Raw genomic sequence first — 23,998 nt, 5'->3', positions numbered from 1 at the left:
TTTTTTTATAAATAAAAGGCTATTTTTAACACAAAAAAGCAGGAAGCAAAATCTCATAATATGTAGCTCTCTAAATCCAATAAAAACTCACAAAGTTGTCCTTTTTCTCCCCTCAGTAAACCTGTGTTGGTTTTAGATTCTGTGTTTGGGATGCACAACTGGAGGTGATGAGGTGCCATTTAGGGCTTTAAGCAAAGACGGAAAGCTGATTTAGGGTTTTAATGGTTTACACTTGGGCTCTATGGAGGTTGAATTTGGAAAATGAGAGGAATGGAAACAGATCAGCTTAACACTTTTGCAGTAGTTCACGTGGAGGGACTTATGTTATTTACTTGAGGAGGAGGATGAAAAAGGGGTTAATTCTTTTGAAAATTATTTCTAGAGAAGGTGAGGTATGATTTAGGAGCTCCTCCTGACAGCTTGACTTCTTTTACACTAACCTAAGGAATTTACATTAATTTAGCATACTGTGAGTGGGCACCTCAGGTGGATGAAGCTCTGCATTTAGGATGTGAGGATGAAGATATGGTCCCTGGTCTCAAAGACCTTGGAGGTTAGGTATTTTCTTGTCTTAAGTAGTGTCATTAAATTGTTCTAAAATTCCCACTGCTGTATAAACAGTATATGTCACTTTGTCTTTTTCTGTTTCAAAGAACTAAGCAAGAAAACCTTTTTTATAAATTGTAATTGCCCTTTGACCCAGCAATTCCATTTCTGGATAGCTATCTTAAAGGAGAGGGAGAGAGAGAGAGAAATATAAACGATGAGAGAATCCTTGATTGGCTGCCTCCTGCACGCCCCCTACTGGGGACCGAGCCCACAGCTTGGGCATGTGCCCTTATCAGAAGTGAAGCCGCCGGGACCCTTCAGTCCGCAAGCCGATGCTCTATCCACTGAGCTAAACCAGCTAGGGCTGTATAAATCTTCTTGAACTTTGTTCTGGGATGCAGTTGAGTTACTTGGAAACAGATTAATTGGGTGTTGCTTTTATGAATTGTTAGCCTGGTCTGGAGCAATGCTCAGTCTAGGGCTAATAATTATTTGAGAGAAGACTTTTCTGTGTACTCTACCCATTATCCCATGAATTCTGAGTTTTTTCCGTTCCGATTGGGGGGAACAGTTGCAGCTCTCAGCCTTGTGTTGAGTGCCTAAAATGGTTTTTCTCATCCTTTCAGATGGTTCTTCCCCTGGCCTGAAGTGGTTTTCTCAATCATGTGCCATTACTTGAGAGACACCCTCTGATTTTCCTCTCTCTTTGCTGCTCTCTTCTCTAGTACACTGGACAGTCCAATGAACTGTAGCTGCCTTGATCAACTCCCTAGACTTTCACTCGGTTTCCACAACAAGGGGAGTCTCAGGTGCTACCTCACCTTTTCCTCTTCGTGCCCAGATCTGGAAACTCATTAAAGGTGGTGTTAAGCTGGGGCAGTGCTAGGGCTCAACTCCTTTGTTTCTCATTTCTAGGGATCACTGTCCTTTGTTGCCTGATGTCTAGTGTCTGGAAAACTGTTGTTCCATATAATTTTATCTGGTTTATTTAATTTTATCTTATATCTTTTTGATGGAAAGATAGAACTGGTCACTATTATTCCATCTTGGCTTCAAGAAAAAAGTGTTCAATATTTATTTTTAAATGAAAAAAGATTTTGGTAGAATAGTAGAGTTCAAACAAAATTGAAATGGGTTAATATAGATAATGAGAAAATGGGAGAAGTTTGAGAAGTACAGGGTAGGAAAGAGGCCTGCTTTGGGAACAGGGCAAAAAGGAGGAAACCCTTTTTCATTTGCTTGTTGTGTGAAGTGGGGAGTTTTCAACATATTAAAGTGGAGGAGAAGGGGCCAGTAGAGAGGAAGGACCTAGAAGAGGGAGGAGAGAATGGAATCCTAAGCACCTTTGTGAGAATTTGCTTTAGAAGGGAGAAGAGAAACAGGGAAATCATCATTTCTTCTTATGTGCCATCTAGCAAACACTTTACATGTTTACAGGTTACATTTGTCAAGAATATTATAGGATGAGTACCATTAACTGGTGAGACAGGATAGAAAGGTTAGGTAACTTAACTAGGTTACTTGTCAGTGGGGAAGCTATACCTAGAGTAAATGCTGTTCCTTCCTTCCTCCCTTCCTTCCTCCCTTCCTCCCTTCCTCCCTTCTTCCCTTCTTCCCTTCTTCCCTCCCTGCCTCCCTTCCTCCCTTCTTTCCTTCCCTCCTCTCCCTTCCTTTCCTTCCTTCTTTTCTTTCTTTCTTAGAAAAGGAGAGACAGACAGACATCAATTTGTTGTTCCCCTTATTTGTGCATTCACTGGTTCATTCCCGTATGTGCCCTGACCATGGATCAAACCCACAATCCCAGTGCATTGTGATGCCTCTCCAACCAACTGAGCTACCCCTCCAGGGCTGTTTCTAATGTTTTTTGTAGTTTCTGGGCTGTTTCTTCAGGGCAGGGAGGATAAAAGCTGGTGAAAATCATGGCTTTAGTTGGAGTAAAGGAAGAGGAAAGCCATGTAACCATTGTATATGTTTTATATATACTTTATTAGAGAAAAATATGGAGAAGAAAGGCAGGTTAATATGTTAATGTGCAGAAACATTATATAAGACTAGAGGCCCAGTGCATGAATTCATGTACCAGTGGGGTTCCTGAGCCTGGCCTTTGGGTTCGGGCCAAAACCAGCTCTCCAATATCCCCTAAGCAGTCCTGGATGTGAGAGAGTGCAGGCCAGGCTGAGGGACCCCACTGATGCACAATTGGGGCCTGTGAGGGACGCGGGAGGTTGGCCAGCTGGTGAGGGACTGCGGGAGGGCTCCAGGGTGTGTCTGGCCCGTCTGGCTCAGTCCCGATTGGCTGGACTCCAGCAGCAAGCTAACCTACCATTCGGAGCGTCTGCCTCCTAGTGGTCAGTGCGTGTCATAGCAACTTGTTGACTGATCGACTGCTCTCTGGTGGTCAGTTCATGTCATAGTGAGCGGTTGAGTGGCCTTAGCATAACATTAATATATTACACTTTGATTGGTTGAATGGGCAGCCAGTCAACCGGACACTTAGCATATTAGGCTTTTATTACATAGGAGAGTTCAGTGAGGGCAATGCTCCTATTTCTAGCCCTACCTTATTCCATAAATCTCGCTTCAGAACTTGTAATACAAACTTGTGCTCTACTTTTTGGCATCTTTATACACAAATAACAAATTAAGTCACTAGGTGAAAAGAAGACTTAACTCATTGGGTACAATTAGAAGATAAGTGGTCTAAGAAGTGACCTTTGTTAGTGTTTTAATATTCTTTGCCTCTGCCTTCCATTAAAAAAAATTCTATGATTACTGGTATATAAGTATTAGATTGAATCATGTTTAACTGGTGTCAAAAGAGTTGAATATTGGCAGTTTCATGAGGTTCAATATAATAGTATATTATAGACAAGCAGTAATTGTAACTGTTGTTAGCACCATTAACAGGGCTCATTTATTTATTTATCAGTGTTTTATTTATTTTTTATCAGTGTTTTATTTATCAGTGTTTGCCCAGTGTACAATATCTGGCCCATAGCAGTCATTCAGTAAACGATTTGTGAGTGAAAAACTACAGATTTTTGAGGTTACGTGTATGTTTTGTAAGGAATTTCGGGAAAGATTAGGAGAGATCCCCTTTGTGTTAGGCCCTAAGTTCTTTTTACTAAGAGAGAATGATTTTTCAGCAAAGCTCTTTTTATTTCCAATGCAGTTATTATAATGTTAAATAATAAAAACTCACTATACTTGCTTCTTAGCCCTCATGAAAGATGTTCCTCTTTTTCAACCATTTCAAAGATCCCAACCGACATCTGAGACTCCCTGCGCTCCACTCCTTCTCTTAGGAGGCTTTGTAAAAGGGCTCTGCTGGCCTCCCATTCTCAACACTGCTTTTCTCCTTTCAATTGCTCTGCCTCCCCTTTATACTCAGGATGATTAACATGATATTTTTCTTTCTCATGTGGGGCCGGAGGCAGCCTTTTTCTATGCTCCAACAGGACAATTATGAAAAATTGTGTTTGTCGTCACATTGTCTAGTATTACTGTTTGGGCCATTATGGTACCCCGCACATTTTCTGCAGTATGGAGTTCCATCCACACAGTGGTGCTAGAAAACCAAGAATTGATGTTTGTCCCCCTCCTAATCAGTGGAATAGGTATTTCTAGCTGTTCCTTATAAAAGAAACACTTCCTGGAGTTGTATAGAAATAGTGTCCTCCGTCTCTATCAAAGCCATCATAAAGCTACAAAGATGTCGCTTCTGAAATGCTTCTAAACTTCAGTCGTCCTTTACCCGATGACTGCAATGGTTTCCTAGTGGATCTCCCTGGATTTACCCCTGCTTTATTCTGGTATGTTTTCCATATTGTAGTTATAAGTGATCCTTTTACACATTTGAATCTGGACTTTATTCTCCTGCTTAAAAAATCCATAATACAGTGAGTTTATCAACAAATATAAGTAAAGAAAAGGTCTTTCATGATTCAATTCCTGCCAGGTTCTCTCACTTCCTTCGTCTGTAAGCCTTTCCTTGTACAATTCTGTTGCTGTTATTTCAGCCAGTTTGGCTGTCTTTTGGGTCTTTAAACACAAGTTTTCCCTCTTTTGCCTGTTTTTCCTTCTGCCTGTGTTAAGTAGGTGCGTGTATGTGTGTAGGTAGGTAGGTCTACTTCTTAAATTAACTCTACCTTATCCATTGTAGCTTGGCTCAAAGTTTTGAAAGCTCCTGTTGATCTTCCCAAGTAGATTAGCTCCCATTGTTACTTGTTCTCATGGTACCCAGTAATTTTTCTTTTTTTAAAGTATTTTTTTATTTCAGAGAGGAAGGTGAAGAGAGAGAAAGAGAGAGAGAGAGAGAGAGAGAGAGAGAGAGAAAGAAAGAGAAAGAGAAACATAAATGATGAGGGAGAATCACTGATTGGCTGCCTCCTATACATCTCTACTAGGGACCGAGCCCTCAATCAGGCACGTGCCCTGACAGGGAATTGAACCTCCTGGTTCATAGGTTGATGCTCAAACACTGAGCCATGCCAGCCAGGCCCCAGTAATTTTTCTTAAAAACATTTAATCACATATTTACTTACGCAATTATTTGAGTAATGTCCATTTCCCCACTCGATCATAAGTGTTAAGAAGATAGATTCTGTGCTCTTTACTCATCATTGTATCATTGGTGCCTATTAAAATAGTTGTTGAATAAATGAATGAATGGATATAAGTAAGCTAGGACTCAAAGTAGGTAATAGAATTAGGAACAGGTGAGCATTCTGGAATAAAACTTCCAATTAGCACATAGTAAGATGAGTTTTATATTAAGGTAAGGTATTGGCTCAGCTTAGTCCACTTACTTATTTCCTGTTAAATCAGAAAATAGTAGTAGTGCATGGGCAGCCCTGAATAGTAAAGGTTCCTATATATGGAAAGAAGAAGTGAGAGGCAAAAATCACATTTGGCAGATTTAAAATTATGGAAGCAACTAAGAGAGTAGATCTTAAAAGTTCTCTTTAAAAGGAAAAATTGTAACTATGTAAGGTGATGGATGTGTGAAGTAAACATTGTAGTAATCATTTTGCAATACATACATGTATTAAATCATGATGTACACTTGACTTATACAATGTTTTATGCCAATTATATCTGTAAAGCTGGAGAAAAGTAAAATAAAATTATGGAAGCAGCTAATACTCTAGTGGAAAAAGTTCTATTTTTTAGTAGGAAACTTTATTTTTGCTCCAGGTATAATAGTGTTTTGTTCTGTATTGTTGGGAGAAATGTGGTGTAACATTGCAGAAATCACTATTTGTGCTCACATTTATTTCCAAAACTGTGTAATGAAATAATAAAAACACTGTTTCTTAATGTGTGGTAAAAATCAGTGAGATATAATAGAGGTAAAAGCATTTTTTACAGTATATAAACACTTTATGAAGTAGACTTAATATTTGCCCAGGAGATAGGAAATCCTTCAATTTTAGAATTTCTCTCTTCTTTTTATTCATAATTATAAGGAAGAGGTGGCCACCATGTTCTAAGTTCTGTAAGGGCAGGAACCATGTCAGTTCTACACACTGTTTACCTCTGCACACAGTTTCTGGTAGGTGCCCAGAATTGGTTTTGAATGAATAGCACAGTGAATTGTCCTGAAGGCCTCTTGCCATGTAGGCATTGTACAGAAAGGAACAATCTGAGGCAAAACTTTTTATGTGTATGTTTACTTTGTTTATATTTCAGCTGTGGCAGAAGTAAAACTTCGAGATGATCAGTACACACTGGAACACATGCATGCTTTTGGAATGTATAATTACCTTCACTGTGATTCATGGTATCAAGACAGTGTCTACTACATTGATAACCTTGGAAGAATTATGAATTTGACAGTGATGCTGGTAAGGAAAAAATATATAAGTAGGATTTTCTAATAAATTTGATCCTTAATTTTCACTTTGAATCCTATATCCAAGTAACTGATGTACACATACCTTTAATATAGAAAATCCTATCATCGGTCTGTAAGGCTCCATTTTTGTTTTATTAAGTTTTTTTTCCTCCTTTGTACCTATTCCTACACATATTTATTCCCCTCCACTCCTACCAGTGGGCAACTACTCTAATGAGTTTATCAATGTTGATGTACCTGGTTCATTTCTCGTTTCTTCATGTGAGGTGTGTTATCCCCAACTATGATGGGGGATCTATTTTTCCTTTTAGCTAATTTCTGCTTTATGTATTTTTAACAGTTTTAATTAGGTGCAAACATTTAGGATTGTTTTGCTTGCTATGGTTTGGTCTTTTTAGGGTTATGAAATGTCCTTTATTTCTAGGCTCTGGGAATAATTTTGCCTTGAAATTTTTTTATATTAATATAGCCATGCTAGCTTTCTTAATAAATATTATTTATCTTTTTTATCCTTTTAATTTCAGTTTGTCAGCGTCCTTATTTTTAAAGTGTATGTCTTGTAAAGAACATTTAGTAGGGTCTTTTTTTATTATTATTCAGTATGAGAATCTCTCTCGTTTAATTGGAGGGCTTAGTACATTTATATTTAATGTAATTACTGATATGGTTGGGTTTATATTACCATCTTTTCAGTTTATTTCATCTATTCCTTGTTCTTTTGTGTCTTTGTTCCCACCTTTATATGGATTAATCTATCTCTTTTTTTAAATTAAAATTCCATTTATTTTTCTCTTTTGGCTTTTTATATAAACCTGTTTGTATTACTGTTATTTATTTTATTTTTTTAATTGTTGACAGTATTATAGATGTCCCCCATTTTCTCCCCTTTTGCTCCACCCCACCCCACCCCACCCCAGGCCTTTACACACTATTGTCTGTATCCTTGGGTAATGCATACTACTATATGCATATACGTTTTTTGGTTAATTTCTTGCCATCCCCTTCCCACCCCTCTCCCCTCTGTGATCTGTCAGTCTGTTCCATGCATCTACGCTTCTGGACCTATTTTGTTCATAAGTTTATTTTGTTCATTAGATTCCACCTATAAGTGAGATCATATGTGTTTCTCTGACTGGCTTATTTCACTTATCATAATAATCTCCAGGTCCATTCATACTGTTGCGAAGGATAAGGTATCCCTTAGTATTCCATTGGTTATTGTAGAGATTATAATATTTACCTTTAACTTACCATAGTCTGCCTCTAACTAATATTATTCTACTTAAAAAAACCCATATAAATCTTACAATAGTATTTCTTTTACTTCCTTTACCACCTTTGAGCTATTTTTGTTATATATTTTGTTTTGTTATTTGGCATAAATAGTCAACGGTCAGTTAATAGTTTCCTAATTATTTTCTGCTGCTTCTAGCCTTCCCCTACATTGTGTCTGCAGCATAATCTAAATTGCTTGCGTAATCTTATCACTCTCACTTAAATTCCTTTTCCTTTATGACAAAATCCACACTTTTTGACAAAATCCAAAATTTTTTTTCAGCCTGGTGGGTTTCTCTTTATTGAAGTGAAAATCTATACTTTTAAATATGTACTTTTAGAATAGGCAATGTTTTCATGTGATTAAAAAAAAAATTAAAAATACTCAGTAAAGTGTTTCTGACCTCATCTTTTACTCTCTCCTGTTTTAAATACCCATAGTCCCTTTGCAACTTTTAAAAAATTAGTTTCTTATCTGTTTTTCTAGACATGGTTTGTTTTTTATGTCTGTTTTGTTTTTTTCATCAAGTATAAACACAAAGTGGTATATATTCTTTTTCTTTCTTTTTTTTGGAAATAGCAAAGTTTACTTTTGTAATTTCCCTCTCCACTCCTCCCCTCTTCATACCTTCAGAAGCTCCATGTCTACCTGCCACACACTGTCTCTCCTATCTCTCTAGTTCTTTCTATATATATAAAAGCCTAAGCAACCTTTATGACCAGACAACTGGCCAGGTAACGTGCACTGACCACCAGGGGGCAGACTCTCAACGCAGGAGCTGCCCCCTGGTGGTCAGTGCACTCCCACAGCCAACCTCCCATGGTCCCTTCCCGAGGCCAGCCCAATTGGAACCGGGCGAGACAGCCCCGATCAGCCAGGAGGGACCCACCACCGGGCCTCTAGTTCTTTATATAATACTAAATGTCAAATTTATGTTGTGTTCTTCAAACCAAAACAAAACAGCTTTTATTGCCCAGCGCATTCGTATTACAGTCTGGTAAAAAGAATTTAACAGAACTTAGGATTCAAGCTAGATTGAATGATCTCAGAGGATATTAAGTGTATGAGTTAATCCCCATCAATCTCCAAGTGGTCAGGCATGGGAGAGGCAACAATAGGGAACCTCTGAGCTTTCCTTTCCTCCCGCAGGCCAGGCTGAGCCTGCTCCCTTTCTCTCAGGATCCCCCAGCTGCAGTGCTGTAAAAACATGCACCATGGCCTGAAAGAACTGCTCTGGTACAACTTCTGCAAATAATCTGAAATCATAAATCGTAACTATAAGAGTGTGAAGAATTTCTTGGATTTAGAAAAAAATCACTGGGAACATAATCTTCCCATGTCATGTTCAAATTTTCCATGAGGTCTACCTGAATTTACTCTCAGAAATTCCTCTTTTCCTAGCATGATTTTTTTCTCTTTTCCTGTCCCCTCGGCATTTGGTTCAGGGACAGAAGCACCTACCTGAAGGCAACAGCGGTTCCCATGATAACTAAGCAGGAAGGGGAATAGAAGCAAGAAACAGAGCATGGTCTGATTTCTGCTGTCTGCTGGCCAGTTTATTTTAGAACCTGTACAGGTGATCTTGTGCCTATTTTGAAGTCTGTGTACATGGATAAAATATACAAATTCTTCTTGGCATATCGAGTTTATAATGCCCTTCTCTCCTACTTTGACTTTCACCACTTTATACAGACTGCACTCTAGTAATACCACACTCTTGCGATTCCTGAGACATGCCCGAAAGCCTGTTGCCTCCAGTCCTTTTCCCAGGTGATTAACTCTTCCTTGGACCATCCTCTCTTAGTTCTGTCAGACTGCTTCCCAGTCTTCACTTAAGTCCCAACTAAACATTTCATCTAGGAAGCTCGCCTTGATAAATCTCTTTGCTCCCCCAGGAACATTTAAACTGTTGGCTCCCAGATTCCATGAACTATATGAATTTGCTCTGGGCCAGGGGTTAGCAAATTGTTTGTGCATAATGCCAGATAATAAATCTTTTAGGGTTTATGGGCCAAACAGTTTTATGTTACAACTGCTCAATTTTGCTGTAGTAGTGTGAAAACAGCAGTAGACGGTATGTGTAAATGAATGAATGTGGTTGCATTCTAATAAAACTTTATTTACCAGAACAGACAATAGGTCCAATTTGGCTCATGGACTATAGTTTGTTGGCTGTTCTTCTAGCCTGTGGCTTTTCTTATATTTGTGTAATTCTAGGACTCAGCAGAAGGGTTGCTAGTGTGTTGTTGAATGGATAACAGCTGTTTAAAGTTTGTTCTTTTTTTCTTTTTCTAAAATTTAATATTTTTATTATCACTTTAAAAAAAAAATCTTTATTGTTAAAGTATTTACATAGGTTCTCTTTTTCCCCCCATTAACCTCTTCCAGCCCGCTCCCGTCTTCCTCCATCCTCCCCAGGCTCTCACCACCCCATTGTCTGTGTCCAGGCATCATGCATGTATGCATACAAGTTCGTTGGTTGATCTCTTCCTGCCCACCCTCCCCTGCCTTCCCTCTGAGGTTCAACAGTCTGTTCATGCTTCTATGACTCTGGGTCTATTTTTGATCATGGTTTATTTGGTTCATTAGATTCTGCATGTGAATGAGATCATGTGATACTTATCTTTCTCTGACTGGTTTATTTCTTGCTCGTTGGAGTTGGCTTTGCATTCTTGATTGGAGCTTCCTCTTATTATCTGGGTAATACTGTATATGAGTCTTTGGTTTATTGAGATAAATCATTTTTTATTGAATGAGAAATATTTATGTTTCTTAAACAAACATTTATTGAATGCTACTATGTCCTTAGTAGGCACATACACTTACAAATTGATAACATGTAACAGTGGAAGTGGGGATAACATGCAGAAGTAGTATGGAGAAGGAAACGTTTATTAGTGTGCTTGGCTGGGAGGAGTGGGGATAAGGTCATGGTTCAGGGCCAAAATCGTGGTTTTATCAGTTCACCCTCTAATAATCTCAATTTGGGATGCTGATTCCAAATTAAATCACAAGATTTAAGACTGGAAATCTGGGATGAAAGTTTAATGATTGCATTTGAAATACTATAGATACTCAGTGTGGACTGGTTAGGATCTTTTTCTTCTATTAAAAAGTTTCCACAGGAAATTAAATACAGCTGACTCTTGAACAATTTGAGTTTTAGGGGTGCCAACTCCCTTTCAGTTGAAAATCCACATATAACTTTTGACTCCCCCAAAATTTGATTATCTCTTAGTATCTGCCTGGGGTTGGTTCCAGGAAAAATCCACAGATGCTCAAGTACCCAAAATGGCATAGATCAATGCATACAGTTGGCCTTCCACATTTGTAGACTCCAAAGCAGATAAAAAACAATACAGGGATTTATTTAAAAAGATTTGTGTATAAGTGGACCCATGCAGTGCAAATATATGTTGTTCAAGGGTCAAATTACTGTAGTGTTTTTAAGGTAGCTTATTTGACATGGAATCAGAGTAAAGACTAAGATATCTTTGATTCCTCTTACTGACCTATTCTCTAGCTTCTATGGTAGTGGTTCTCAACCTTCCTAATTCCGTGACCCTTTAGTACAGTTCCTCATGTTCTGTTGTCCCCAACCATAAAATTATTTTCGTTGCTACTTCATAACTAATTTTGCTACTGTTATGAATCGTAATGTAAATATCTGATATGCAGGATGTATTTTCATTGTTACAAATTGAACATAATTAAAGTATAGTGATTAATCACAAAAACAATATGTAATTATATATGTGTTTTCCAATGGTCTTCAGTGACCCCTGTGAAAGGGTCATTCGACCGCCAAAGGGGTCGCGACCCACAGGTTGAGAACCGCTGCTCTATAATAACTCTTAGTTTCTTATGCATTTTAGTGTGTCTTTTAACGTTAGGGGCCTTTATGTTTTTAAGATTTTGTTATATTTTGTTTGTTTAGGAAGACAAATCTAAAATTCTCTAAGAATATTGACTTTTATAAGCCTAATTCAGCACAAAGTCTGATATATATATGTATGTGTAATATACAAAAATATACATATACATATAATTCACTTGACATTCAAAATTTTTATTGCATGTCTACTTATATATTATGCATTACTGTAGGCATTGGCAATGCTGCAATGTACAAAATAAAGTTCCTTCTAGTTTATTAATTTTCAGTAGAATTTGAAGTGCCTCCCTCCTTCTCTTCCCCGGTTTGAACTTGACATTGAAATAACAACCACTTTTGGCACATGCTCATACATGTTCAAAGCAGTCTACACCTTTCCAAATATATGTAGTGTATATTTAAATTTGTTTAGCATCTTGATAAAATTTAAATCTTTTTTTTTAAGTTTCACTAGTAAACAATAAGGAAACCATAATTTAGAATGGGTGACCTCTAAGAAAGTTTCTACAAGTTGTCTTCTTTCCTAGTTCTTAATTGTTTTCATCCTTGAACTTATGCTCATTTTATTAAATTTCTTCTTAAGTATTTTATAGTGTGTCTGTTAATAGAATATAGTTTTTTTCTATTTTCTAAGTGTTTATCCTATATAATAAAAGCCTAATATGCAAATTGACTGACCGGCGGAACGACCAGTCGCTATGACACACACTGACCACCTGGGGGCAGATGCTGAACACAGGGCCTGCCCCCAGCCCTCAGGCCCCAGGCCAGCCAGGGCAGGTGCCAGCAGAGGCCCCCGATCGCCCTGCCAGTCGCCCAGCAAAGGGAGGTGACTGGCAGTGGCGGCAGGGGTTGGAGCCAGCGAGCAGATGGTGCCAGGCTGGCCAAGGCGGGTGCCAGCGGGGGCCTCCCCATCACCCTGCCATTCACCCCACAAATTGGCCCTGATCCCCATCCAGGCCTAGGGACCCTACCTGGGCATGAATTTTGTGCACCAGGCCTCTAGTTTGTTTTATTATTATTTTATAATTCAGTCATTTTTATTTTACTTACTCCCATTAAGGTTTTCAGAGTATACAATTATATCATCAACCAAAGGAAATGGTTTTATCTCTTCTTTCCAATGTTGATGAAAATGGAAATATCCCCATATCGTTTCATTTTTATCTTATTGCTCTACTAGATCGAACCTCGAGACAGTGCAGAGTAATAATGGGGAATGCAAGCATCCCTGTTTTAGCTCTTGTTTTTCATTGTAATAGATTTTAAATTCATGTAGGAAAATACTGTTGGTTTTGATAAAAACCTTTCATTGTTTTAAGGTTGTTTCTTTCACTTTTTGTTTCTATTTAATATTTTTTATTAAGAATGGTTGCTGCGCCAAAACCGGTTTGGCTCAGTGGATAGAGCGTCGGCCTGCGGACTGAAAGGTCCCAGGTTCGATTCCGGTCAAGGGCATGTACCTGGGTTGCGGGCACATCCCCAGTAGGAGATGTGCAGGAGGCAGCTGATCGATGTTTCTCTCTCATCGATGTTTCTAACTCTCTATCTCTCTCCTTTCCTCTCTGTAAAAAATCAATAAAATATATTTAAAAAAAAAAAAGAATGGTTGCTGAATTTTATCACATGCCTTTCAGCACTCACCTATTAATATTATATGTTTTTCATGATTTATCAATATAGTGATTTATAATAAAATTGTTAAATTCCTTACTTTCCTAGAAACCCTTTTTGGTAAGAGTTTTTTTTTTTTTGATACATTGTTAGATTTCTATTTGTTGACATTTTACTTAGAATATTTGTATTTATTTGACAAGTTATAGTATTTTTATTTTATTATTATTATTTTTAATCTATTAGATTTTTTTTAACCCTCACCTGAGGATGTTTATTGATTTTAGAGAGAGGAAGGAAAGAGAGAGAGGGGAGGGAGGAGAGGGAGACACACACATTGATCCATTGCCTCCTGTAAGTACCCTTACCAGGAATTGACCCATGACCATTTTGGTGTGCGGGAGAGTGCTCTAACCATCTGAGCCACCCGGCCAGGTCTCAGTTAGGTTTTGATTAAAGTTTTGCTGGCTTCCTTAAATGGAGAGTTTTCTGGCACTAGAAAAATTTAAAACTGAAAAGATCTGTTTTTTGTATTTTATGTATCTTGTCCTTTCCAATGGTAGTTCTTTAATCACATACCCAATTTGTTTTATGGTTATTGGTTTATTCATGCTGTGTGTTTCTTGGGTAATTTTGTAATTTTGTTTTGTTTTGCTAGGGAAATCATCCATTTCCTCTTAAGTTTTCAAAGTTGTTCCTGTAAAGTTGCATGCATATGATGTTCTAAAAATCGTTGTTTGTTTTTTTCCTCTCTGTTTTTCCTTAACCAAACTTTAGAAGGTATTATTACTACTTGATGTTTCAAGAACTATGTTTGGGGTTGTTTTAGTCTTGTTTCTGTTTAATTAATTCAGTTTTGTCTTTGTGTTTTAAATTGTATTACACATCAGAATCACTGGGAGCAACTGATAAAAAAAAAAAGCTAACGTCGGATTAACTGTTCCCGAAGATTCTGATTCAGTATGTCAGGTTTGGTCATGGCCAGGGAATCTGCATTTTATACAGCACCTCAGATGGTTTTGCCTTATTTCAGGGACCAGGTTTTGAAAAACGTGCACTTGGCGGTGGTACAGAATAATGCCACACTTGTTTCTTCTTATTTTTCTGATGAGCAAAAACATCCCTATTTGCTCTTTGAGGTTCTGTGTGGGGGGCAGGTGGAGACTATTAACCACTCGCTACACATTGGGTTTTTAAAAGCAGAAAACAGTTGTTCTAATATTCATTTTATTGTCTGGTTTTCGTGGGGAGTTTTTTGTTTGTTTGTTTTTTGTTTCTGTGGGGTTTTTTTGTTTTTTTAAGTCAAAGTCACACATGCTCCAGTCCCAGAGAAGCTCTTTTCCTGTGCCTGGTGTACAAAGGACCACCTTGTTAAGTGTAGGCAAAACATCATTGTGGTTACAGTGAAGGCTTGTGGGGCTTATGAAAGGAAATTCACCCATTATTTGGACTTTAGATTTTGTCAGGAGCCAGCAGGTGGCGGCATTTCAACACAGATTTATAGAGGCATTATACTTCTAAGTCAGTTTAATTTGTGGGTTTACAATTTTAGAGAAATGTCAATTGGGAGGAAGAATACTTAGGAAGTAGAAAATACTTTAGGGAAGCAAAAAAGTGTGTTTAAAATTTAGTTTTTATTTCGTTTTATTATGGTATTATGGCTTATTTTAATCTCATCATTTTCTTATTATTTAGGAAATTAATTCTGTCATAATGTTTTCCATTTACCTGAAAAACTAGTTTCTGCCAATTAGAAGAGTGTCATTTTGTGGTGCATCTTTAAATTGTACTTAACGATTCAGGCAAAGTTACTGGATTCCTTTGGTAAGCATGCATTTGTGAGGCTGTGCCTTGGAGTGACAGGTCACAACAATTTGTTAGTCCAGCTAAATTGTGTGCCAGTATGTTCCTCTCTAGATCTGAATCTCAGCCTATTATCTATGGATGAGTTTATTAATATGGAGCCATTAATTTTCCTAGTTAAAGAAAAAAATTAAAGGAGTAAGTTCTTGGTACTGTCTGCTTATGTTATGGAGCAACATTACTTAGTCAAACAGCAATTAATTAGAAATACCTTTTCTTAAAGCCTTAGCACAAAAAAAAGGAGAGGAAGATTTTTTTTAAGTAAAGTTAAAAATTATTCGTGATGAAAGCCTTTCTCCAGAAAAAGATCACTTCCTTTTAAAAGGGCAAAATTTTAAATGTCAGTGTCTAATAATACTAGTAAATGGTACTCTTATTTAATTCTGCTTGACCGTTTTTTTAAACTTGAGTAACCCTTTCTATAAATGTTAGAAAAATGTTTTGTTAGTTCAAAGCTTGTCTCCTTGTAAATGAAATTAAGAGGCCCCTAAACTATTTATATAACATCAATACTTATTTACTATTTATTTATAGTCATTTATATACATTGTGTAGACATTATAATTTTTGTTATGTTTTATTGACTCAGAAATCTAATAAAAATACTGAATAATATATTAACATGAAGCCCTAACTGATTTGACTCAGTGGATAGAGCGTTGGCCTGCAGACTGAAGGGTCCCAGGTTCGATTCCAGTCAAGGGCACATACCCAGGTTGCGGGCTCAATCCCCCAGTTTGGGCCGTGCAGGAGGCAGCCTATCAATTATTCTTCTCTCATCATTGATGATTCTACCTTTCCCTCTTCCTTCCTCTCTGAAATCAGTAAAAATATATTTTTAAAAAATATATTAACGTGAAGAGAAACTGAATATAGTAGTTGTATTCATAATGGGATTTTGGGGGGTGGAATATTCTATAAATTGCATGAGGTCTGAGGTATCATTTGTTTAGAAAAACTTGGGAAGTGGTTCATTTCAAGAAAGTGTGGAATACAGGAAAGAACACTAGCCATTTTTTGAAATTTGCGCTGTCATTTTCTGGGAGACCCAGGCATACTATGTAATCTTTGGAAACAGAGCTCTTTATCTTCTTAAAATGGGGGGACAATAATTTCAACTTCGTCAGGTGTGTTAACAATTAAATAAGATGGTAAAAAGTCAGAGCACTTATTTAATACAATGCTTTTACATGATAGCCATTCCCTGTTTTATGTATCAATGGAATTTTAATTCTTTTGCAATTCACCTGTGAAATGTTTCCTCCGAATGATTTTTAGTAGCCTTGAACATAGTTACATTACCATTTTTTGTTTAGAAGAAGAAACAGATCAGGTGGGACCAGGACATTATAGATGCCAATTACATAAAGCGTTATTGTGAGAACACTTTGTAAAACTGTCAGTGGAGGTTATTAAAAAATAATGTAATACTGTAACTTATGATTTATTAATATATTATAGGAGGAAATTTTTTTGTGTATAGTCCATTTAAAAATTGCAATGTACCCTTTGAGAAATAGATTTTAAAAATCAGGATTATTCATGTTGCTTTCACTTAAACTATCATTTAAGAGAGAGTCTGTGTGTTTTCTCTTGTATTTTAATTTAATTTGGCTTCACAAATACATATTTGACTATCTTAATCATTCTGTTGAATATTGCACTAATTTATCTGTTAGACTTCTAGAAATCTCAGTCATGTGTAACCTTGTATTTAAAAGAAAATGACTTAAAATAACTTTAATAATTAGATAAGAAATGAAGAATAGTGACTTAACTTTAGCCCTCCCTCCTTCCTAATAAGGACTTATTAGGTGAGATGCCGAGAAGGGTGTGTATGGAGATCACTAGAAAACTTTACTTTGAAAAAACTGTTTTGAACGAGAAGTCTCATTCTATTTTATTAATATCTTTAACTTATGTCTATTACACTTAAATTGCTCAGGGAAATAAAGTCAAGCAGTTAATTGAAGCAAAAAGGAAACTTTCCCATAACCCCCATTTTCCCCTACCACCAGTTTCAATCCAATCTTATTTTTCTTTCAAATGATAAACATTACTAATATGCTAGCACATGTCTGTCTACACCTTACTCAGTGCTATCAAATCAAAACATTTGTTTATTTCAACATATTTTACTGTACACATTCTGCATCTCTTTTTTCAGTCATTATCTTGGAGATCTTTTTATATCCGTATGTGAATACTTAACACTTATTTGCATTTATTACTTTTCGCCTCAAAGGAGAATGCACACCCAGGGGAACAGGAGCGTCTCAGTAAAAGGATGTTAGAAAGGACTTATTATAAGATTGGGCTTGTGTTAGGTGATCTGAGGGGAGGATTCGGTCATTCTAAAAACTTTATGCCACTGTGTTTGTTATTGAAGCATTTAATTCACTGTTATGTAAATCACTGAAATATGAGTACAAAAAAAGGGAAGGTGCTGTTTCAAAGAAAATTAAATTGTATGCTTTAGAAACAATGGCTAATTAAAAAACTTGAGGCCAGTAAGGATATTTAATATAGTTTATTTAAATCTTATATACACTATCTAAACAGTTCTAGGAGCCGGGAGTGAAATGAATCTAGGAGTATACTTGTCCTGTTGAAAACCTGTTCACTGTAAAATAAAACAACAACCCAAAATTATTGAGCACAGTGTATGAGAGGAAGTTTATTTTCTGAATTGTAGGCCTTTTTATATATTTTCTTGTAAAACATTTTAATGATGCAATCCATCTAACATGATGACATCATCTAAGTTATGAGGACATGGACATAATAAAAATGTGTTGACAAAAGCCTAATAGTCTAAATGTGATGTTTTCATACCACGGGCTGATGTCTATGTTAGGAATTTAGAACATGATGCAGTTATTTCTAATTAAAAATGCTGATCATTAACTCTAAACTTAAGAATAAAGACTAGATTACTGCTTTATGTTATCTACATATTTCTGTGAAACAACTTTCTTTAATTTATCATGATCATGTCATTAGGTAGATGTAAGTATTGAATAACTGTGCTGTACGCCTATAATACAATTTTGTATGTTAACTATATTTTAATTTAAAAAACCTTAGTGGCTTGAAACAATAAGCATTTGTCGTCTCACTGAAATTAGCGAGGGGCTTAGCTGGTTCTGTCTCAAAGTTTCTCATGGAATTGTAGTTAAGGATGACGCCCGTCCGCCAGGACTGCAGTGATCCGAAGGCTTGACTGGTGTTGAAGGATACACTCCCAAGGTGACTCACTCGCAGGATGCTTATTGTCAAGAGCTCTCAGTTCTTCCCCAGGTGGGCCGACCACGTGCTGTTCGAGAGAGAGCAAGGAGATGCAAAGTCTTTTTGACCTAGTCGGAGAAGTCACATAACCATCATTTCTGCCATATTTTATTAGAAGTAAGCCAGTAGTACGCCAAGGGAGGGCAGTTAGATGCCTTCCCTTGAGGAGAGGAACACTGCAGATATTAGTTCTGTGTGTGCATGGACCAAGGAGAGAGGGAGGGATTCATTTATACTATTGGTCTTCTTTTTAGGACACTGCCTTAGGAAAACCACTAGAGGTATTTCGACTTCCTACAGATTTGACAGCGTACGACAATCGCCTTTGTGCATCTATCCATTTCACATCTTCTACCTGGGTCACCTTGTCAGATGGAACTGGAAGATTATATCTCATTGCAACAGGCGAACGTGGAAATAGTGCTTCTGAAAAATGGGAGGTGAGATGTGTTTTTTGTTCTTTTATGCAAAAGCTGGGAAGAATATATAAATGGTAAGACCTTAGTGATTTTGAAATAACACTTTTTAGGGATACTTTGTATGTGACTTCTTGGTTTTTATTATATACTAGAGGCCCGGTGCACGAATTCATGCACAGATGGGGTTCCCTCGGCCTGGCCAGCAATCGAGGCCTATCAGGGGCCCAGCCAGCTGTGGGGAGGGACTGCGGGAAGTTGGCCTGCCGGCCCCCCCATTGGGGCCCGGTGGGAGGGACCGCAGGAGGTTGGCTGGTTAGGGGGAAGGGGCCCCAGGATGTTGGCTGTGGGAGCGCACTAACCACCAGGGGGCAGCTCCTGCATTGAGCGTCTGCCCCCTGGTGCTCAGTGCTTATCATAGCTACAGATTGACTGGTCGTTCTGGTCCTTTGTTCCTAAAGGTCACTTAGGTTTTTATATATATAGACTAGAAGCCCAGCGTGCGAAATCACGTGGCCCCTCCCACCTGCGCAGCCTCACTGTGTTCACAACCCCACACACCCGTGCCAGTCTTTGGTCGTTATGGCATTAGGGCCACAGGCCTTTTATAATATAGAAATTTTGAATATCTTTTTAATTAAATTATAAAATGTATGTCCTTTACAAAACTGATATGTTAACCATTCCCTGTTTTAATCTGGGGTCAATGCAGTTGTCAAAAATTGCATTTTTTTTCAGCAAATATTTATTGAGTGTTTTATAGATGTAAAGCAGTACCCTAAACATTGACATTGCCTTCTTCTTCTGAAGAGTTGGCCAAAAAATTACATTAGCATATCTTTTCTCCTGTGCTCATGTTATATTTGCTGATATGTTTATGGGCCTAGCATGTTTTCATTGCACCACTCTACTAGCTGTCCAGTATGTTTACCAGAGTATTTCCTACTTAGAAATATACATTACAACATAAATATAGGAATGACAATCTCTAAGATGCCATTTTAACTTCAGTTTTCTTAACACAGTGTAACTGATTTAAATCTGAGGAGCAGGTAATATAAGGAATTAATTTCTCTAGAGCTACAGTTTTTGAAAGTGGAAAGTATTGACACTGAGTTATACTAAAAAGAGTATTGTGGTATTGCAACTGTCTGAATTTTAACAGGTGGCCTTTTGTTGTGGGTAGAAAAAGAGATATGTACTTCATATATTTACATTTTATAAAATATTTTATGAGACGAACAGATGCTTATCAAGGCTTTAATTATTTGAGAAAAATCAAGAAGGTTTTAGAACAAAATGGTTTACTTTTCTTACTAAGTTATACTAAATGGTATAATGCCAAATTGTATTATGTTTAAAAAAAAATAAACAAAACACACAATATATGACCAGAACAATAATATCCTGTTTGCCAAATTGCTTTTGCAGTCACAGTTTCAAATATTCATTGGACATTGTGACATTTTCTGCTCTGGCCTCCTGTAATATTTTTTTATTTTTTTTAACTGAGGCAATGTGGTATTATAACACAATTACCTGAAATAGTTGGAAGGAGTTTGGAGAAGGATGGGGAGGAAATATATGAATGAGAATTTATCTGGAACAAAGCTATATTGATTCTGTTGACTTTGAGCAGGAAGAGAAATGCCTTCAGCTTAAAATAACACTGCATGTTTAGCTAGAAAGGAAATTCATATGGGTTTATAATTCATTTGGTTTCTGCTGTATATATCATATCCCCTTGGCACATATTTGGCCTTCAAAAATATTTTTTTAATCAATAAAAAATTTGAATCTACTTCGTCTTCAATGTACATTGCTGTAACAAGATGTTTTAGGTCATAGTTTTGACTGGGGATTGGGCGGAGTAGTAAAGAGATGGGACTTGGGCATTACCTGGGTAGGAGGGATACTATGGAGTACCGGTCATTTTAAGGGAAACAACTTGGGAGAGTTTTAGGACTTTGGGAGATTTGGTGTAACAGAGAGGAAGCTAGAGGTGGGAGTGGTTGGTGGTGTAGTAGAGCTGCTGGTGATGACTGAAGTGTAGAAAGAAATAAGACAGGAACACTGCCTGCTTTCCAAACATGTTGCCTCTGATATTACAGGGTGCTATATATCAACAATATCACAGTTGAATTGCTGGGCTTGTTCAGAAGTTTGGAGACTTCAGTCTGACAATATTTAAAAGTCCAGACATCTACCACTCTTGTGTCATTCCAATCCCTTTCCTGCATATGAGGAAGAGGAGGAAAGAATAAGCTAGCTACCTGTACCTGGCAAAACTTACTATTTTTTCTTTTTCTTTAATATGTTTTTATTGATTTTTTTTTGCTAGAGAGGGAGTTAGTGCAACGTCAATGAGAGAAACAGCTATAGGCTGCCTCGCACATGCCCCGTACTGGGGATCAAGCCCACAGCCCAGGCATGTGGGAATGGAACTGGTGACCTCTCAGTGTGTGGGAAGACACTTAAGCAACTGAAACACACTGGCCAGGGCAAATTTACTATTTTTCTTTCTCTTCTGTCTCTCCTGTTCCCCCAAACAAAACCAAAATCTAATCAACCAACAAAAATCCTGTCTTTATCCTTTCTGTTTTGAGTATTTGAGTTTGTTGTTGTTGTTTTTCTGCTTATGGAAGACTTATAGAATGGATACCAAAGTCTCCTCTTTGAATAATATGGACACAGTTGCTCAATAGGGAAATTGACATTAAGACACACTTTTCTTTGTAAGGCATTCAAGTAGAAGTAGACATGAGGGCATTCCAGATACAAGTTTAAAAAATAAAAAAGGAGCTGACTTTTGTTTCTTAGTTAGGCATTTTTTCAACTACTTTTTTCATTTATTTGAAAATTTGTTTAGAAATCAGTCTTAAAAAACTTTTTAGTATTTACTCTAACAAAAATATAGTCTTTTAGATTGTTTAGTATAAAAATGAATTTGATAAGATTTTGCATCTTCATATGATGCTTAGATTTCTTTTTTATAAGCAAATTTAGTATTACATATTAAATATGGTTGAATTATACCTTTTAATTGTAATTGGTTCTTTTGTTTTTGAGAAGAAAGTTTTAATGATTTGTTTTCCAATGCCTTTGACTTTTTGTAAATTTTCAGAAAACAAAGAAAGACAAACCAAAAATAAAAATAGGAAAAAAGTACACATGCACATATATATGCATGCCTGGTATCCAGACACTAAGAGAAAGAAAGCAGAAATAAATCATATATGAGATAGCGGAAGAGATGGAGGAATAATAGTGTTAACCTGCTTAAGTCTTCTCTTTTTGTACAGAGCACTGTTTTCACTTGATAATTCATTTCTGGGAGATTGCTTTTAGTTCTTTCTCCTTTAGATGCTGCTTGTATGACCTGTTGTTTTGTTTTTAAGCCAGGAGTGCTGATCCGTTTTACCTGTTAAACAAAACATATATTTTACAAGTTCTTCAAGGAATCCTATTTAAAGTTGCAATCTTTATTTAAAGGCTTTTTAAGATTTTGTGTTCCTTGTAATAAATAGTATCGAGATTAGTTGTTGGATTGTCAGAATTCTGTGTATTCCTACTCTGCTATCTGCATTCATGTAATATATATACTTTTGTATGTGTCACCTTTCTTTTCTAGATTATGTTTAATGAAGAGCTAGGGGATCCTTTTATCATAATTCACAGTATCTCATTGCTGAAAGCTGAAGAACATTCAATAGCTACCCTGCTTCTTCGAATAGAGAAAGAAGAATTGGACATGAAAGGAAGTGGTTTCTTTGTTTCTTTGGAGTGGGTCACTATCAGTAGGAAAAATAAAGGTAAAACATAACATACTCTGACTCTCCATACTGGTTGCCGTAATTTAGTAAGTTTCAAGCATAAAGCTGTTCCTATAAATGCTGTTTGTGTTTTCTTCGATATTGGGTTATGATTCTAGTATGTGCCATCCAGTGGAATGAATATCTATAGATAGTTTCTCCTTATAAAAAAATAATAATGTGCTTCCCCAGTCAATTATGCTTTTTTTGTATAAAAGGAGACATTGTTACATAATTTTTGAAGAATTTAAAGTGTATATTTTAATATATAGAAGAATATATGTGCACATGTACACATATACACATGTGCAAAAATTTATCTTTACAGGGTGAGACAAAAGTAGGTTTATGGCTCATATGGAAAAATAATACAACAATAAATAATACAAGAATAAACTTTCACGCATTCATAACTGTAAACCTACTTTTGCCTCACTCTGAATATAAAACTAAATGTAAATTAATTATAAATAACAGTATAATTGAAATATAAATTAAATATAACTGCCTATATGGAATTGAATATCTTTAGTTATTAAATCACAACTATGATTTCTTTTCAATAAAATTGGACATTGCCATTTGTTTCTACCCTCAGGAAAACTCTTATTCTTTCTCACCCAAAGTGCTTTCATGTGTAGGAAAGTCCTCACTTTCATTCTGTTTGTCAGACTTCTAACTTGGACATTAAAAATTACTTTTTCTTTTATTAATTAGAATTCCTTTAAAGTTGTGGCCTTGCTTTTTGCCAATGTTTCACTCTTACTCACCAAGTGATTTTTTTACTGTAGTTTAGACTAAGGGAGCTTGTTTCCATGACTCTGTTATTTTTCTCAGTAGTTTTTATTAACCTTCTTATTTAACTTATCAGTTTTAAATTATCATTAAATTGATCTCTATAGAAAAAGATTTCTTACCATAGCTGCTAGTTTCCAATCTGATAAAGGTTATTAGCATTTTTTTCTGAGAGAGCTTTTTTATTTTAAAACTAGAGGCCTGATGCATGAAAATTCATGCACTGGAAGGGCGTCCCTCAGCCCGGCCTGCTCATAGTCTGGGAACCCTCAGGGGCAGGAGGCCATCAGGGGAAGTCGATGCCCCCATCACGCCTCTGCTGCTGCTACTGGCGGCAGCACAGGCCTTGACCGGCCCTGGATACCGGAGCTTCGGGTGGCCCTGGGCAGCTGAGCAGCCGCCATCCAAGGCTTGCCTGCACCTCAGGTTGGCCCTGGGGGACTGGGGAACTCTGGAGGCAGGAGCACCTGCTGCCCCGGTGGGGCTGAGGGGACTGGGCGCCGCCATCTTTAAAGGTGTGGCAGTCAATTAGCATATCCCCTCCTTATTGGCTGTGGGTGCCGCCATCTTTGATGACGTGGCAGTCAATTAGCATATTTCCTCTTTATTAGATAGGATAATAATGAAAAAAAT

General features: G+C 37.0%; 1 protein-coding gene across 2 annotated transcripts in view; it reads left to right on the top strand.

Moving 5' to 3' along the window:
* Positions 1–23,998, top strand: part of NUDCD1 (NudC domain containing 1) — a 52,529-nt gene that overhangs the window by 3,531 nt on the left and 25,000 nt on the right. For both annotated transcript variants that reach the window (XM_006753908.1, XM_015566216.1), the window contains exons 2-4: positions 6,241–6,395; positions 18,597–18,782; positions 22,390–22,570. In XM_006753908.1, coding sequence (XP_006753971.1) covers positions 6,241–6,395; positions 18,597–18,782; positions 22,390–22,570 — 522 coding nt within the window. The remainder of the gene's footprint in view (positions 1–6,240; positions 6,396–18,596; positions 18,783–22,389; positions 22,571–23,998) is intronic.

This window comes from Myotis davidii, unplaced genomic scaffold (genome assembly GCF_000327345.1).
Source record: "Myotis davidii unplaced genomic scaffold, ASM32734v1 scaffold1012, whole genome shotgun sequence".
Taxonomy (NCBI): Eukaryota; Metazoa; Chordata; class Mammalia; order Chiroptera; family Vespertilionidae; genus Myotis; species Myotis davidii.
Note: the sequence above shows the minus strand (reverse complement) of the source record. Positions and strands in the feature narration are given on the sequence as shown.